This window comes from Thamnophis elegans, chromosome 7 (genome assembly GCF_009769535.1).
Source record: "Thamnophis elegans isolate rThaEle1 chromosome 7, rThaEle1.pri, whole genome shotgun sequence".
Lineage (NCBI taxonomy): Eukaryota > Metazoa > Chordata > Lepidosauria > Squamata > Colubridae > Thamnophis > Thamnophis elegans.
Genome location: NC_045547.1, coordinates 46,542,833 through 46,561,989, shown reverse-complemented (window position 1 = coordinate 46,561,989; position 19,157 = coordinate 46,542,833). Strand labels below are relative to the sequence as shown.

Sequence of the window (19,157 nt, the reverse complement as noted above, 5' to 3'; positions counted from 1 at the left end):
GGAGACTCACGCAGGCGCTGTATGTGCCATGCGCCTGCGTGGAAGCGCAGAAGCCTTCAAAGACCGGTAAGGAGTGTGGGCGGGCGGGTGGGCCCTTCGCCGTTCCCGGAAGTTACTTACTTCTGGGTTTGCCGACCAACTGGTTCGCGGGGACCGCCGTGAACTGGTTGAAACCCACCCCTGCTTAACCACTAGATTAACTTGAATAAATATGAGTGCTACAAATTTATTTATATGCACACTGAGAGCCAATGTAGTGTAGTGATTAAGGCATTAGATTATAAAGCAAGAGACTATGAGCTCTAACCCCACTTTAGGCATAAAGCTAGCTGGGTGTTCTTGGGTTAATCACTTTCTCTCAGCCATATGAAGGAGACAAACTACTTCTGAAAAACTTTGCCAAGAAAATTGCAGGGACTTGTCCAGCCAGTCTCCAAATCAGACAAGATTGAAGGGAAGTAAGAAAATCCATTCATATTAAAACAACTGCAAATGGCTCACATTCATAAAATTGCTGAAACAATAAATATATCAGAATAATTGAAACATAGTAGTTATGTTAAACAGTAGTTTTTATAATCTACTTGTGTAGATTATATTGTGTACAAAATTGCTTTGGTGAGAAAGTACTTGATTCTATCTTTGTAAATGTAGGTGTATGAACTGTATAATTGTAAAATCATACTTCAGTTGAAAGTGCTGAATCCCTCAGAAATAATTTCCATGTAAAATAATTACTTTTCTTCTAAATTACAAAATTTGGCAATATATGTTATGTTGAATGCTACTATTGCACAGTGTTTATTGAGGTGCTTTCATTTGTGTGTGTGTCTGTGTGGTATGTGTATGTGAATTTTATAGGTGTTATAGATGCTACAGTGAAGGTTTACAGCAATCTCACATCCTTAGTTTTGACTTGGTCCGCATTAAATTAAACCAATTTGGTGAGGTTTTATTCTAGAATCTATTTCCAGTGGTTATTATGCACAAGGAAATCATTTGACAAAATGGTTTGCTCTGATCTTTCCTCAGAATAGCTGTTCAATACAATGTGAACTGTAACCATAATAAATTGACTACTGTACTAATCCCATCTACCTATCAAAACAATAGCTTTGAGTTTCTGCAGATTCAGACAACTTTATATGCACAAGTGAAGGTGTTCTTTAAAATGACATTATACAGACACTGTAAGGGAGGGAGGAGAGATCTATTACTTGATTTTCATGCTACAGAATAAGTTTGCAAATGGATTCTTAACTATCTTCAATTGTATTCATAGCATGTTTCATTATTTTGTCCAGACATCAATCTTTTCACTAAATTTCCTTTAATACCTCAGTATCAAAAAGATGACAGGATGCTCTGAGATGGGGTAAGATTGCTAGGAGTGATTTTATTGATGACTTAAGTCATCCTTGATGTTGTAGGCAGAGGTCAGAGCATCAACAAAGCTTTCAACTAAACTAGCAAAATTTGTTTTAAAGAAACCATTTGGACTCATCAGCTATTCTACCTGACAGTCAGTCAAAACTAATGTATGCAGTAGTGCAAATGGAATATTTTCATAGTATCCTTTAATCTTGTTTGGAATACAATCCAAAGTATGTATTGTGCCGTATATTAATTGAGACAGGTCCACTTCTGAAGACCATGAATCCCAAATCTTTTCTAACAAAAAGGCCTCAAAAATTCAGAGGGCTTCCTTTGGTTAGCGATTGGGAAAATTTGGGTATCAATTTTCCGTGAAGAACGTAGTGCCAGGTCATCAAAATCCTGTGGAATTCTGGACTGGTTCTTTAGTCAGGTAGTTGGAATCCAACCTAAATTAAGACCATTATTGTCCCACTCATCCATAGAGCTTTGAGCTGCACCAGAAACCTAAGTGTTAACATTTGGTGAATCCCAAAGTTTGATCTGGATGACTGAGAATTTCCATTAACATTGGTGAATCCTTCTGCATTCATTCAACTACAGTAGTTAAAGGTAGTTAATAAGTGGTTGTGATTAGGTAACTAGATAATTAGGTATTTAGTGCAGCATCTACACTATACCTACAGAAGATAATAGGTTGTTCCCAATCATTGTACTAAATGTTTGAAACAAGTTGCAAGTATTCCTCATCAAGGTCAGATGAGGCAGGCTCTTTTGCAATGCTGATGGAAGCAGCTCTGCTCTTTTCTGAATTTTTTTTTTTTTTGCATCAGAAGGATAATGCAGGACTTACCTTTTCAGAATGTTGTCTTATTCTTCTGCATGAAGATTTTCTCTTCTTTTTAATATATCATTTTATTTTTATGCTTTACATTAAATTAACTTTTATGCTGTCTATCTCTGCTATAAGGCAACTGTTTTCCCAAGCTTTACACAGAAAATATGTCTATATTTGCCTGGATGTCTTTGGATTTTTTTTTTAAATGAGGAGCCTGATATTAATTATGTTTGTTTTAATATATATTCCATTTTTCCCTCTATGTCAAGTTTTTCCTTGGAGCAGAGGATAAGATATTCCTTAAACTAAATTGCTATCTATGTAATTTTGTGAAAATGACTGTTCCTTTTAACATTACCTAGTTTATTGAACTCTGAATATTTTTATTCTTTTTTCTACATCAACTCATAAATATATATTTCCTCTCATGGACATTTCATTTTAGCTTAAGCAGATCCTTCTCATTTTCTCTGTTCACTAAACCATGGTCACATATCTATATTTGCTGGGCTCACTGTGGCTCATTTAGTACAGGAAGAAAAATGTTTTAATATAAAGCCAAACAAGTTTCATTGGAATTGGTATAAAGATTTTTTCCTCACATAGTATAGTAGTTTGAGGAAATAAGAGCATGTGAAAAAGATTTAGTTTAAAACACCCCTAGGTTTCTTATTGAACAATCATTTACGCATGACACTTTCTCCCCTTTGTTTATTTTATGCTGTGCTGGTCATATTTATTTATTCATTTTATATATTACTTTTGGAAGGGCAATAGAGGTAGGAATGTTCAGTAACATGACTGGTTAGTCAAGACTAAAAATCTCCAGCCTCTTTCTTTTAAATATGTTCAAAGTGGATGGGAATACCTCTTAGAATGTTAACATACTCATTTATATCCATTTTATTTTATTTTTTGACTGAGAGAGAGTGACTGGCCCAAAGCCACCCAGCCAACATTCACCCTAAGGTGGGACTAGAACTCACAAGTCACCTTGTTTCTAGGCCAGTGCCTTAATCACCATACCAGACTCTCTCTTTCTCTCCTGAGAAAAGGAAATTAGGCAACAGAAGTTGAGAATTTTCTGCACCTTTCACATTATGAAGCCAGTGCACACAACCAGATCTAGATTACAATATAGCAGGTGAAGGCTATCTATCTAGCCAGTTTGACATATGAAACATATTTTTTTACATTCCCAGTTAGTCTCCTAAAATGGAACTAAGCAAATGCACTAATGTTCACGGAAATTATTTCTGTACCAAATGATTTGTGAGTCTAAGAATATGCTAATATCTAGAGGAAGAAAAAGTCCTGAGATTATGAAATGAGTTATATTCTTCAGCCTGGCCTGAGGAAATGGGCTGATGCATTCTTTCACTCAATAAAATATATGGAACAGCAGGAATTCCTTTGGTTATTTAGCAAAATAGGTCTACATATGGCTATTTTATATAGATCAATTAGTTCTGTTTGCTTGCACAGAAGCTAATGACTAAAACTTTGTAAGGGATGTAAAATTTGTACTATAACACAGTTTTTTGTGGAAAGGATTTTCCTGAGCAGGAAAAAAAGATACAATTTAGTGGATTACAGAAAAATAATCCATGAAATAATCAGTTTTGACCAGGAATTGAGGAGTATAAAGAAGGTAGACCAGCAATATGTTTGTTGGAAATTTATTTGCTAAGTCAAGCAATAAATACATTTTCTGCTAAGAAATAAAGTGATTTCTGACAGCAACTTCTCAAATAATAGTCTTGCAGAAAAGTCTCAAATCTAGGGCACACCTGCTGCAGATGTCTTACAAGACTTTTCAGTTATGCATATTTGATCATTTCAAGTTAGGGGTGCTTCAGGGCTCCATATAATTGAATCAGTAAAACAAACCATCATTTTAAAAAATATTTGAAAACCAAGTGGAATTCATAAGTGAATAGAAGATTTAAGGGATTATTATGCTCTATTACATTAAAGTGGTTAGTATTTACACTATTTCAGTTGTTGTTTGTCTTCTTTCTTAATTATGCTGATAAAAAAACCCCACAAGGACACTGTTACATAGGCTCAAGTAACTACAGTGCTTGAATTGTTTAGTAAAAAGGGGGTTACATGTAATTAAGGATTTTGTTAGATAAATCAAGAATATTCAAATGGTATTTATTTAGTGATTACATTTGAGACTGGGAAAGTAGTTGCTAAGTGGGAAATCACATCACACTAACTATCTTTTCCTTTCCCCCACTCTTTTGCCCTTTAAAATGCTCACTCCCTCACTGGAATAGCTGGCTCACAGCTAATAACTAATAAGAATAACAATTTCACATCTTTGGCTTTTGTTTGTCTCCCAACCACTCTCCCAGCCTTTGGAATTCTTAGCCTGGGGCTGGGATAATTAGCAAGAAAGGTGTTAATATTTGCATTTATATTCATATGAGAGGAAGAGAGTACAAGAGACTAAGCAGACATACAATGGATTATACTGATATTAAAAGGAATGCAATGATACTGGCAGTTCAGAATACACCGAGTAAACAGCCAGCATATTCAAAAATATGCTGGGGAATTTAACATGCTTTCCCATTGCTTGTTGACAGAAATTATTTTATATTTTATATATACATACATAATACATACACACATACAGTACATATATACACGCACAGATACACAAAACCGCAAAGTGTGCATTTTATAGATTGCTCTTACTTGTGTACTAATAAATCTGAATTCACAGTAACTATTAAATGCACTTCATCATTCATACAAACATGCCGCTAGCATCAAGGTATTTCTATTAGTGAAATAATGTTAATGCACTTGTGTACATGATAACATGTAATGCAAGCAAAATAAAACAAATATCCAGATGTTTTAAGTATAAAGCTTGCTAACCACATTATTTATATTTTAAACCTGATTCTTATGAACAAATGGAAAGCTATGGAAATAGCATGCAACTCATGTGCAAAAGATTACAAATTGTAGAAATATACACAAGAAAAATAATGCAGTTTAATAATCTCATTGACTAAATCTTTCAACTATCACACTAGCTTTGAGTTCAAGATTTTTGGTGTTTAGTCTCATGTGGATTTTGAATAACTAAGTGGTCAGGACAGTAATACCTTCTCTTCTAATTAACAAACTTTATTGTAATAAAACTGAATTTTTGAAATAGACCAGGGGTGTCAAATTCATTCATTTCATTTAAGGACCTCAAGGGGCTGGGGTGGGTGTAGCCAGGGTGGGCATGGCTAGCATGATGTCACTCATGTCAGGGGCTCCTGTGATGGCCCAATTGCTCTGGCACAAAACCACTTCGTGGGCCCTGTTTTCAGCCACGACAGCCTCTTGCAGCCCTCCCCCAGTGAAAATGAAGCTTGGGACAGCTGCATGCAGACCTCCCAAGCTTCGTTTTTGTTGGCAGAGCCACTATGGGCCGGTCATTTGCTGTTTCCAGAGTGGCCTTGCAGACCAGATCTAAGGGCCTTGAGTTTGACATCCTTGATATGGACAAATATGAATAGTTACTACTTGATATTCAGATGCCAAAATTTAAGTACTATAAAATTGTTTTTTAATATATTATTATTGCTGAAGTATGAGATTCTGGTCTGTTCCAATGATGGGTAACACTAGTGAATTTTAAATGAGTACAACATATTTTGATTCTTAGGACATGATATATGCTAAACAATCAAACGTGTTATTTCTCAGGAATGTTAATGCTTTGATTCTTGCATTTCAGAATTGTTTTCATGTCCCATCATTTTTAATTAATGCGAGTTTTAAAACCCACAAGCTTGTTAAAGGACATTTCATTCTGTTTCTAGATCTGTTAGCTGTGCCTAAGCATCCTTATGCTGCAATGGAGAACTGGGGATTAAATGTTTTTGTGGAACAAAGGATACTTCTGGATTCAAGCATTTCTTCCATATCATATTTACTGGATGTCACCATGGTTATTGTGCATGAGCTATGCCATCAGGTAGGAGATAAACAATATCTTGACTATCTTTTAAATGAAATACATTTTAACTATTTCCCAAGATTTTTAATGTGAACATATAGTATTGAACTTAAACTGAGCCCTCTTAGATCTTGTGTATTTCTTTATGTAAATTTAAGATGTATTTAGCGCTTATTGAAATCAGTTGGAAATAAATCTTAACCTATCTGCAATTAAATGAGAACTCATAAATAAGCTTACACATAAACACTTCGTTTCATACAAATTCTTTAAACCAGATAGACAAAATAACAGGAGCATTTTCCCCTTAAAATAGAGTTAATAGGGTCATATTGTAAAGGATTTGTATTGCTATAGAGATACAAAATGATATTTCAATATCTCTGATTAGTTATTGCCAGCTCTCTTCCAAATAACTCTGCAGAGAGCTTCCATAAACCTGAAATTCCTAACATTGATGTCAGATATTGGAGCTCGCCTTTGCCTCCCGAGGTAACCTAACGCCAGATTTGCATCAGGCAAATGATAAAACCAATCATAGCATTGATCACAATATTGAAGCCTATTTAGGTTACTAGAAAATGTGGAACAATGGTTATTGATCGACTGTCTTATTGATATCCTCTTGCAAAGTGTCAACATTCCTATTGTAATTGGAAATTTAGAGAACAGCTTTCTGAAATCTAGTGCTTTGCGATGGTTAGTGACCAATGCTCTATATTGTTACTATGAATTATGCCTAAGATATTACTCATGTTTAGTTACCAGGCACATTAATTTGCTGTGTTTTAACTATTACAAATATGTAAAAAGAAGTAGTGCCTATTTTCAGAGTTGTAAGACAACCCAAAGAAAATCCTTAAATAGATTTAATAATTGAATATTTCTCACCTCTGATTAACGGTATAATTTTATGTATTGTTAATTTTTTCAAAGATTGTTAGCAATTTATGAATAACAATTTGTCTTTAATTTTACACTTTACAGTTAAATAGTTTAATTTCATAGACACACATCAAATGTTTTCTGCAGGTGGTGGACCAGTGGTGGGATTCATCGAGTTCACATCGCTTTGGGAGAACCAGTTGTTAAGTTTCTGAGCAATTTGGTGAACTGGTTGTTGGAAGAAATCATTAGGGCAGAGAACCGGTTGTTAAAGTATGTGAATCCCACCACTGATATGGACCATACCATACTTAGGAAGGATTATAGTGCTCTTAATTTATTGCATGAGGTTACTTTCATTTTGTGTGTGTGTGTGTGTGTGCATGCGCGCACGCACACACACATCTGCATGTGTATCTTTGTATAATAAAATAGTTTTAGTAGCCTGTCATGCTTTCAGTTATGTTAAATCCAAATGCATATAAAAATATCAGGACTGATAGAGTCTATTTAGGTAACATCAGTATTTCTGTTCAAAAGTTTTATTTCTTTTCAAACAAATATTTCATCATTCCTCAATCAGTAAGACATCGGAATACAATTTTTTGTCTGTCAAAATAGTTCTAGTTTACCACCAAATTCTTGTCTAGCCTAATATATGCCCCTCCCTCCCTCCACCCTCACCCCAACCCCCCTCCTCCCCCCCCGACTTCCCAGAACCCGTACACGGTATGGATTTTTAACAAACACAGTCTAAAATCTATTGAGAAAAAAGAAATAAAGAAATTAATGACATCTCTACATTGATCTTAGCTTCTTCTTGCTGAGCTAACTTTAAACAATTTAAATCATTTCTGATCTTAAGCATAGGCTAACTGGAATTTCTTGGTCCCATATTTATTTTGTATATAGTCAATCCATTTTTTCCAGTCTCGTTTATATCTCTCATTTGAGTGATCTTTAAGATAGGTCGATATTTTAGCCATCTCGGCTAAGTTTGTAACTTTCAATGTCCATTCTTGAGTTGTAGGCAGGTCTTCCTTCTTCCAGTATTGCGCCACCAACAGTCTTGCTGCCGTTATTAGGTGCAGAATCAAGTTGGTCTCTACCACTGTAAAGTCAGTACATATACCTAGGAAGAATAACTGAGGAGTAAACTTTATCCTTCTTTTAAAGATATTTTGCATAATCCACCATATTATCCACCATAATCCACACAAGTGCGCATGTGCGGGACTCGGATGGCTGCCTGGCTTCTTGTTCCTCAGAAGCCAGTGCTAAAGACTAAAAATATCTAGAACCTCCGGAGTCCATTCGTACTACCAACGGAGCCCCTGGAAGGATTTGGTCCCAGGATTTTTACAAGGCTCAGCATTTTACCGGTAACTGCTTGTGCGGCGGCTTGGTTCGGCGACTGCGACACGGGAGAGAAGATGGCGACGCCGCGCTGATAATCTCAGCGTTTGCAACTTCTCGGCTCTCCCCCCCTCCCTGCTGGTCGTGACAGGCTTGGAATGGTGCGGAGAGCTTGAGGGGTTCAATTAATTAATTTTTACCATCTTTTTAACATCTTGAAGGCGACGCCGCGCTGATAATTTCAGCGTTTTGCAACTTCTCGGCGCTCCCCCCCTCCCTGCTGGTCGGGACAGGCTTGGAGTGGTACGGGGAGCTTGGGGGGCTCAATTAACTAATTTTTTTTACCATCTCACCATCTTGAAGGCGAGGATTAACTTGTTAAAGACCATTGGGAGTTGTGGTTGGGGTGGTTGGGGTGATTGGCTGCGTTTACCAGCTCGTAGCCCCCCCCCCTCGGACATCCCCCTCCCGTTTTATCCTGTTGACTCGGCTGCCAGCTGCCTGTCCACTCCTAGGGTCCCTGGGCCGCTTGCCTGTTTGGCTAGGGGACTGAACGGAGGACGGAAGACGGAGCCCTGAATAGGACGTTTCGATCTGGGAAGGAAGAAGGTCTAGACGCCCCTCCCTCCCCCCAGCCTTGTCCCATTTACCATCGCAGCTGCCTTAATTATTATTCCTTTGTTACTGTTTATTAGGAATATTGGGAACAACAGATGATGGCAGCAGTAGGGACAAGGTTTGGGTATCAAGAAAACCATCACTTTCCTCCCCTCTGCCTTGAACAGCTGGGGCCAGTTTTAGATCTTGGCCCACCGGACTATGGACATTATATAACCCTAGGAAAGAGACTTTCTCCTATGTGGTTCGCTGATCTCTTCTGGGACTTTAAGGGGAATAAGACTGAACAATCTTTGTTTATAAACATCAGGCATTGCCTCCCCTTTATCACGCACGACTGCCTTGTATACTATCGAACTTTGACCTTCCGGCTGTGGACTTTTCTTTGGGGCATAGAAGAAGGAGAAGAGTGGAGCCCCCCATTAGGGTGTGACCCCCCCCCCTTAGGAGAGGGTGGATTATTACGTTGGACTACTACGAACTTAATACTATCTTGAACCTGCGCAACCCTATCATTTTCTAATTTTAATTGGTATGTTGAGTGCATGGGATTGTCTGGTTGTATGAATGATCTCACTTTTATTTTTATTTAGCTGTATTTGTGTTTTAATTCTATTAGTGAGGACTGCTTGTGTGAGAGTTTGAGTATGAATGATTCGGAGGACCTGGCGGGTTATATGGGGGCCATTGGGGTGGTTGGGGGGGCCATATCCACGGGAGAGGGTCGGAGCATTGCGGTCATAACAGGGAGAGGCAGATATGGCGGGGACTTTAGGGCAGGCCATCATTGGGGAAGAAGGGTTCGCTATATTACAGAGATCCCTCCTTCCGGCCCTAGGAGTCCCACTCCAAGGTCAGATGGTGCGAGTGATCAGGACCCTGGTCTCAGGCTGCTGTCGCTAAATGCCAGGTCTGTGGTTCATAAGGCCCCCCTCATCCGGGACTTGATAACCGATGAGGGCGCAGACCTGGCATGTATTACTGAAACATGGCTGGGCACGGAGGGAGGAGTCCCCCTCGTTGAGATGTGCCCAGCCGGATTTCAGGTGCTACACCAGCCGAGAGCCCAGGGAAGGGGTGGCGGTGTGGCTATTGTAGTCCGGGAGTCTTTAGTACCTCGTAGGATCCCTGCTCCGGAGCTTGTCGGGTGTGAGTCCCTGCTGGTGAAGCTGGACCTCAAGGGTCAAGTGGGTCTGCTGCTTACGTACCTGCCTCCCAACTGCGTTGCAGCAGCCCTCCCCTCGCTCCTCGAGTCAGTAGCCGAGCTAGCAGTTGAGTTCCCTAGACTTATAGTTCTGGGGGACTTCAACTTGCCTTCGCTCGGTGAATGCTCTGACGGAGCGCAGGAGTTCATGGCTTCCATGACAGCCATGGGCTTGACCCAGGTAATTCGAGGCCCAACCCACTCAGCGGGTCACACGCTCGACCTCGTATTCCTCTCGGAGCAGTGGAGTTATGATCTTGGTCTGAGGGGTAATGAGATCATACCCCTGTCGTGGTCAGACCACTGCCTACTGAGGCTAGACTTCCGGAGGCCAAACCCCCACCGTAGGGAGGAGGAACCGACCAGGTGGTTCCGCCCCAAGCGACTGATGGACCCTGTTAGGTTCCAGACGGAGCTTGGGGTTATTCCAGATACTCTCGCCCACAGTTCGGTGGAGACCCTTGTCGCTGCCTGGCACTCGGCAGCTTCGGGGTCTCTAAACCGGATTGCGCCACTACGGCCCCTCCGGGTCAGCGGCCCCCGGAGGCCTCCTTGGTTTACCGAGGAGCTCCGGGAGATAAAGCGCCGGAGGAGACGCCTAGAGCACCTGTGGAGATCAGACAGGTCCGAATTGAACCGGGCACTTGTAACAGCATGCACCAAGGAGTATACTCGCGCTTTAAGATCGGCAAAAAGAACACACATTGCCTCCTTGGTAGCGTCCGCCGAGTCCCGCCCAGCCGCCCTGTTTAGGATAACCCGCTCCCTCCTAAATAGGAGGGAGACGGGGGACCCCTTACAGGGTAAGGCTTGGCGGACAAAGTTGCCCAGTTTCGAGCGGACCTGGACTCCACTCTTGCAGAGCCAGCTGAGACACAGGGGAAAGACTTGGCAAACCATCTCTGGGTTGAGTTTCAGGAAGTTGCCTCTGGGGATGTGGACAAGGCTATGCGAGCTGTGAGTACCTCCACTTGTGTACTGGACCCGTGTCCCTCCTGGCTGGTTGCCAACAGCAGTGAGGTGACACGAGGCTGGATCCAAGCGGTTGTTGTGGCATCTCTTCGGGAGGGGCACTTCCCCACCGAGCTTAAGGCAGCGGTGGTGAGACCCCTCCTGAAGAAACCGTCTTTGGATCCAGCTGTTCTTAATAACTACCGTCCAGTCTCCAACCTTCCCTATGTGGGGAAGGTTGTTGAGAAAGTGGTGGCCCTCCAGCTTCAGCGTACCTTGGAGGAAGCAAACTATCTTGACCCCTTCCAGTCCGGCTTCAGACCAGGTTACAGCACAGAAACCGCTTTGGTCGCATTGACCGATGATCTCTGGAGAGCTAGGGATGGAGGCTTTGCGTCCATCCTGGTTCTCCTTGACCTCTCAGCGGCTTTCGATACCATCGACCATGGTATCCTTCTGCGACGACTGCGGGAGGTGGGAGTGGGCGGCACTGTCTTGCAGTGGTTCTCCTCCTACCTCTCGGACAGGTCGCAGTCGGTGTTGGTGGGTGGGCAGAGATCGTCCCCGAGGCCCCTAACATATGGGGTGCCACAGGGGTCGGTCTTGTCCCCCCTCCTATTTAACATATACATGAAACCGCTGGGCGAGATCATCCGGAGGCACGGGATAAAGTATCACCAATATGCGGACGATACACAATTGTATCTGTCCGCCCCGTGCCAACTCAATGAAGCGGTGGACGTGATGAACCAGGGTCTGGAAGCTGTTAAAGACTGGATGAGAGCAAACAAACTGGTGCTCAACCCAGACAAGACCGAGTGGCTGTTGTGTTTTCCTCCCAATAATTTGACCACCGTACCATCAATCAGGCTGGGGGGACAAAACTTATACCCCTCAGATAGGGTCCGCAACTTGGGAGTCCTCCTGGATCCACAGCTGAGTTTTGATCACCATCTATCGGCTGTGACCAGGGGGGCATTTGCCCAGGTTCGCCTGGTGCGCCAGTTGCGGCCCTACCTGAATCGGGAGGCTCTCACGACAGTCACTCGAGCCCTTGTGATCTCTAAGCTGGAATACTGCAATGTGCTCTACATGGGGCTGCCCTTGAAGAGCACCCGGAGACTTCAGCTAGTACAGAACGCGGCCACGCGAGTGATTGTGGGCACATCTCGGTTCGCCCACATAACACCTATCCTCCGCGAGCTGCGCTGGCTGCCTGTAGATCTCCGGGTACAATTCAAGGTCTTACTTACCACCCATAAAGCGCTCCATGGTAGTGGATCTGACTATCTGAGAGACCGCCTCCTGCCAATAATCTCCCTGCGTCCCATCAGATCGCATAGAGCGGGCCTCCTCCGTATTCCATCCGCCAGTCAGTGCCGACTGGCGACCACCCGGAGGAGAGCCTTCTCAGTTGCTGCTCCGACGCTATGGAACAATCTCCCCATGGAGATTCGTACCCTGACCACAGTCCAGGCCTTCCGTACAGCCCTCAAGATCTGGCTAGCCCGTCAGGCCTGGGGATAAACTCTTCTGCCCCTCCCGAATGCTGAGTGAATGTTGTGTTTTAGTACTTTTTAGTTATTTCACATTTTTTTTTTTTTTTTTTTGTATTTTGTCTTTCACTCCCCTTACCTTACTATTGTAAGCCGCCCTGAGTCCCCTCAGGGAAAAGGGCGGCCTATAAATGCTAAATAAAATCTAAAAAAAAAAAAAATCTAAATATTTTTATCCAGAATGCCTTAACCTTTTGGCAGGTCCACCATATATGATAATATGTAGCATCGAGAGAACCACACCTCCAACATTTAGGCTGTACATTCGGATACATAGAAGCCAGCTTTTTAGGATCTAAATGCCATCTATAGAACATCTTATAAAAATTTTCTCTCAGGTTTTGAGCTTGTGTGAATTTCACATTTGTTACCCATATTCTTTCCCATGTATCCAACATTATTGGTTCTTCAATATTTTGAGCCCACTTTATCATACAATCTTTAACTAATTCTGTTTCCGAATCCATCTGTATTAATACATTATATATCCTCTTTATATGCATTAAGCTTTGATCTCTTATTTGTTTAAACAAATTATCTTCAGCTTGGATAAAACCAATTTTTTGATCTATTTTCCACCTGGCCTGTAATTGCCCATACTGGAACCATGTTTGAACTACCTTCTCCTCTTTTAATACCTCTAAAGATTTTAGTTGTAGTACCCCCCTTTCCAAAATGAGAAGCTGTCTATAGGTAGTTCTATCCTGTTTTTGTGCTATGTTCATATTTTCAATTGCATGTCTAGGAATTGCCCACATGGGTATCTTGTCATTTAATTTATATTGGTATTTTTTCCAGACCCGCAGTAAAGCATTTCTTAAAATATGACTTTTAAACTTCTTATCCAATTTTTTGTTGAATAACAGATAAGCATGCCAACCATATACCAGATCGTGTCCCTCGATATTCAGTATTCTATCATTAGTGTAACATCAGTATTTCATGTTGGGTCTCAATTAAGGTATCTCTGATAGGTAATTGTCACCCCCAGCTTGCATACATCCAGTGAAGGGGAAATCATCAAAATACTGTTGCTATTAGGAAATGTTTCCTTAACATTCATCTGGAATACTGTATGTCTTCCTGCAGTAAGATTATAATGTTATTCCTTATCTTAGTTTGGAATAGTAAAGGACAAACAATATCTGTTCTTTTTGTGACCTCCCCTCAGATATTTTAAGAGTGCTATTATATCCTACTCTTCCCCTTTCAAGAATACAGTATAGATCCATAGTTCCTTTTTGCTGGAACGTAAAGATCCAGCCACTTGTTCATTGTCATTGTATTTCTTAAGTCTATTCTAGTTCATCTGAATCCTGATAATGGAGGTCCACAACTGGACACAAATGCTCCAGGTGAGATCTGAAACAGTATCCATCTCTCTGACCAGAATTCAAGCATATCACAGAGGTCTGGAGTTTACATTAGTAAACCTGTTTCTTAATTTAGGACTTGACTAGTTTAAAAATGTTCATTACAAACAAGAATAAAAACAAACTAAAGAGTTGATTGCCCTCTGCCAGTGTAAAAGTGAAATTCTCATATACGCAAATGGTTCAAACTCTAGCTTTTTCTTCTCATTGTTCCAATGAATTAAAAAGTATACCTTGAAATTGTGTCCGAAAGGTGCTTTTTCAAGAGGCAACTGGACTTTCTTGTTTTTCTTTGAAGATGTTTCACTTCTCATCAGTGGTGGGTTTCAAAAATTTTTTGAACCTAATCTGTGGGTGTGGCCCCCTTTGTGGGAGTGGCTTGCAGGCCATGTGACCTGGTGGAGTGGCTTGCCGGCCATGTGTTCTCTCTCTCTCTCTCTCTCTTTCCTTCCTTTTGTCTCTCTGTCCCTTTTTCTTTCTTCCTTCCTTCCTTCCTTCCTTCCTTCCTTCCTCTTTCTCTCTCTCTGTGTGTGTGTGTGTGTTTGTGTGTCAGTGGTGGGTTTCAAAAATTTTTGGAACCTCTTCTGTAGGTGTGGCCTGCTTTCCGGGTCCACTGGTGGAACCTCTTCTAACCGGTTCGGTAGATTTGATGAACCGGTTCTACTGAACTGGTGCGAACTGGTAGGAACCCACCTCTGCTTCTCATCCAAGAAGCTTCTTTAGCTCTGATGGGATGGTGGTGAATGGAAGGATTTATATCCTTTTTGAAGTTTAGAGGTTGCCGAACTATAAAATCTGGCCTATGAATTATTGACTCTCAGCTTATTTCTCACATCTAGAGTAGAAGGATTACTTATTACTATTTAGAAAGTATACATGAGCGTGGTGGTGTAGTAGTTAGAATGCAGTACTGCAGGCTGCTTCAGCTGCCTGCAGTTGGCAGTTCGATTCTCACTGACTCAAGGTTGACTCAGCCTTCCATCCTTCCGAGGTCGGTAAAATAAGGACTCAGACTGTTGGGGGCAATATGTTGACTCTGTAAACCGCTTAGAGAGGGCGGTAAAGCACTGTGAAGGGGTATATAAGTCTAAGTGCTATTTCTATATATGTATATACGTTATAATCTAAACATATGATTATCTTTTCTAGTAGCTTTCTTGCATTGCTGACCCATTTTTCGCTGGTATTTAACTAGTTTCAAGATCCTTCAGAAATATTATTGGCAAGAGATGATTTTCTATTTTAAACCTGTCAATTTTTTTGTCTTTCTGAAGAACAATATTAGCAATTTTCTATAATATTATTATCAAAAACATAAAATATGGATAGCCTAATAAGAATTGTTCTCAAAAATCCATCTGTACTTATCTCTATCAATACCAGACTTCCCCTTCAGGTTGCCCTTTACAATTATATGATGAAACACATAACATCTCGTTGGATAATACCAGGGTAGTTGAGTAATTCACCTTTCTTTTGTTACCTATTAGCTTTCGTAACCTTTGCTGAATAGCTGCTGTATTTTTTTTCTGAGCATAGCTGAAGAAGCCACCTTTCTTTTTAGTGTCTTTCATCAGCATCCATCCATCCATCCATCCTTCCTTCCTTCCTCCCTCCCTCCAGCCAGCTAATTCTCCTTTCAGTTTCTCATATATGACCTTTATTTTTCATATCACTAAATCTTTTCACCATTTTAAAGTTATTCTTTAATCTGTTGGGTAATAACTAGAGCTTTTCACTAGCCATAGAAGTTAATTGATTTGTCTGATTAGGGGTTCTTTGCAATTTTATACCATATATGTTCTCACTCAATACATTAAATGTAACTCAATAAAACTACTTCTCTATTATTTTGCAGCTATCATTTTCAGAAAATAAAAAATTATAATTTTTCTATAGTTTAGCTTTTGGCTTAACAATCATTGTTGTAGGCCAATGGCAACAAGGATATCTTAATCTAATTTCTGATATTATAATTAAAAAAATCTTATGCAGAGATTTGTTCATCAGAAATAGACTTTTTATCAAACATTTATAATTACATATATGCATATGTTTTATTTTACACTAAAAACATTTCTAAAATAAGTATCTACCAAATATATCTTAATATAATACATGTTACTAAGCAAATTTATTTAAATAATTCAAAATGTATTTAAGTCTTTATAGGAGTGGTGTATAAGAAAACATAAAACAATCTCTAAAATTGTCACTTTTTCCGGGTGTTCTAATTTGTTTTTACAATAACTACATTTAATTCATATGTACCGGTATATTTAAATGAAGCATCAATAGTTTTTTTTGGTTCAATTTCAAAATAGGCTGAAAGACAGGTTTTTAAAATCATGTTTAATTTATTCATTGCTTGGGCATATATACATATGTTAATTTTTTTTTTTTAAGAAAACACCATTGCTTGCACATCTACCGTAAAGATATTTGCCCTTCAGAATGAGTGCCCCATTGCTTTTATTCAAAGTATTCACTGGAATAGGATGAAATTGCTTAGCCCTCCCCTACTGAAAGATTAGTTGCTTTCCTTTTACAGTCCTTGTGAATCTTCAGATTATCCTGCAGACAACTGGGAAACAGTTTACAACTATCAAAGCTGTATGACTAGTCAAAGTTATTTTACTGATTTAAATGATTTACTGTGTGTGGCTGCTGATCTCACAGCAGTGACTTTGGGCTGTGTACAAGGATTTAAAAAAAAGCAACAACCACAGCCAATAATTCATGATGCTTGAGGTAAGCAACATATCATAATCATAAAGAGCACATCATCAGCAGAGCTTGCTTAATCTCCTGACCTAAGTGCCTGGCTCAACAGACGGATCTTCACTGAAAAGCTAATGATCCCAATCTCCAGGAGGAGGATTCTGTTTTGGAATTATAGAAGGAATTATAGGAAATTTCCCTAGATTATTTAAATGGCATAAAAGAGCTCTGTCAAGCCCCAAAGTCACCAAAACTTTCTATTTAGAAAGAATAGCATGAATTTTATTGCAATCATAATGAAATTTAAATTTGAATAATTATTTGATAATAAATTAGTCATGATTAATCAATGGCTGTAAGCATGTCTAAATCAGATCCCAGTATATTAAGTAAGTTTCCAATGTGATATTCATTCTCTTTTGATATGCTGTGCTTTATGCAGTACTTTGTACTGCAATTAGAAAGGAACAGTATTTAAGTGTCTTGCTGTTGAGGCCAAAAATATCCTTATGAAACATGATCATGGTCGTTTCTTTCTAATGATTTAAATATTTAAAGAACATGTTTTGGTTGAATGATCATTTCATTCCATTCTTTTATTTAGGAAGTATGTAGTCTGTTATTTCAGAAATTGTGGTTTAGTATTTACTGCAAATCTTTCCTATTTGCCTCACAGAGGCCTCTGCTCCCATTCTTAATCTTAACTGTCTCCCAAACCTGCCCAAAAACGAATCAGAAAATTTCCTATATAGGTATTCTGTTATCATCACTGTATTACCAGATGGCCTCCTATGATTCTTCATAAAGTTCAGATATGATTCCAATCCCTCATAAATGCCTATCTCTATTGTAAAGGAAATAAATTAAAAGTTATACAGGATACAATTATCCTGATAACCTTTCATAGGGACAGCTTGCATTGAACTCTTTATTAACATTTATGAGGTAAATCAAGATAAGAAAAAATTAAGCATTCATAATTTGTGCAATCACTCTTCAGTGCTGTTGCAAGGAATTCATTCTACTTCAGTGATGGGCAACCTTTTTGGCGTGGTGTGTCAAAAATCGGCAAAAAATCGAGCATAACTCGCGTTGTGTGTCACTTCGACAAAAACATAATTTTGCGCAATTTATAGTTTAAACTACAAAAATGTATAATTCCAATATATAATTGTATTTAATAAACCAAAAACAAATTATTTAACATACCTGCTTAGTAACTTCTTTGTTCATGAGTCGATTTCGTATGTTGCCCTTGATATTATTGAACTTGTTTGGGGTGCCGTGAACCAGGGCTGTGGAATCGGCTGCTTCCAGCTCCACGTCCTCATCAACATGCCGCTCCAGCCCGCCCCTGCTATGAATATTCCTAGTGACGCGAGGGCGAAGAATATGACTGGAGAGAGGCGCGCACTGTTCCCGCGCTCCTCTCCTGCGGGTCCTCCCTCGCCGCGCTGATGACGTGTGTGCGCACGGCACGCACGCCTTACCAGCAGCCCCTGCGCTCAGAAAGGGGCGGCGGCGATACAGTAAGTAAGTGTGGGCGGGGGAGATCACACGTCCCGCCCCCCCCATTCCTCCAGCACAGATTCTTTCATCCTCGGCGGCCGTGCAGGAGCCGAGGATGAATCGCATGAAATCCTGTGCGTGTCACCCCAAATGGCTACGCGTGTCAGCACTGACACGCGTGTCATAGGTTCGCCATCACTGTTCTACTTGATTATAGAAATAGAATGTACAGAAATAAAAACTATAAACAAAAACAATAATTTGAACAACCTGGATTTATTTTTCAGTGGTTTGGTGATCTTGTAACTCCAGTATGGTGGGAAGATGTGTGGCTAAAAGAAGGCTTTGCTCACTATTTTGAATTTGTTGGAACTGACTATCTCTATCCAGGCTGGAATTTGGTAAGTTTATTAAGGTTTATAACATAAAATCTGTTAAAAAGATACTTTCCTTAATTCAAGCATATAACACACATATGTCTGCAGTAGCATATACTGTAATTATTTTCTAGGTTAATATACTGTACTTCAACCTGGTATTATATAGATGCTGAGATTTCAGCTTTCACTGTTTCTAGAGCATTGGTTATGCTTCCTATGAGTTCTGGGAAGCCAATAGAACCTCAATAGAATTGGAGAAACACAATTTGACTGAAGCTATTAGAGAAAAATATAGTAAAAAATTAAGATCGATTTCAAGCCAGTCATTGCTCATGGTGACTGATGGTTATGTCAGGGTTGTTTTCAGTATGTGTGTATATGTGTCTATCTGGATGTGTGTATGTGGAGTGCATTCCATC

The 19,157-nt window shown here is 40.0% G+C and overlaps 1 protein-coding gene across 1 annotated transcript in view; it reads left to right on the top strand.

The window, feature by feature from the left end:
* TRHDE (thyrotropin releasing hormone degrading enzyme) overlaps nt 1-19,157 on the top strand; it is a 272,257-nt gene that overhangs the window by 139,293 nt on the left and 113,807 nt on the right. Inside the window, exons 4-5 of the mRNA XM_032220641.1 lie at nt 6,049-6,203; nt 18,646-18,759. Coding sequence (XP_032076532.1) covers nt 6,049-6,203; nt 18,646-18,759 — 269 coding nt within the window. The remainder of the gene's footprint in view (nt 1-6,048; nt 6,204-18,645; nt 18,760-19,157) is intronic.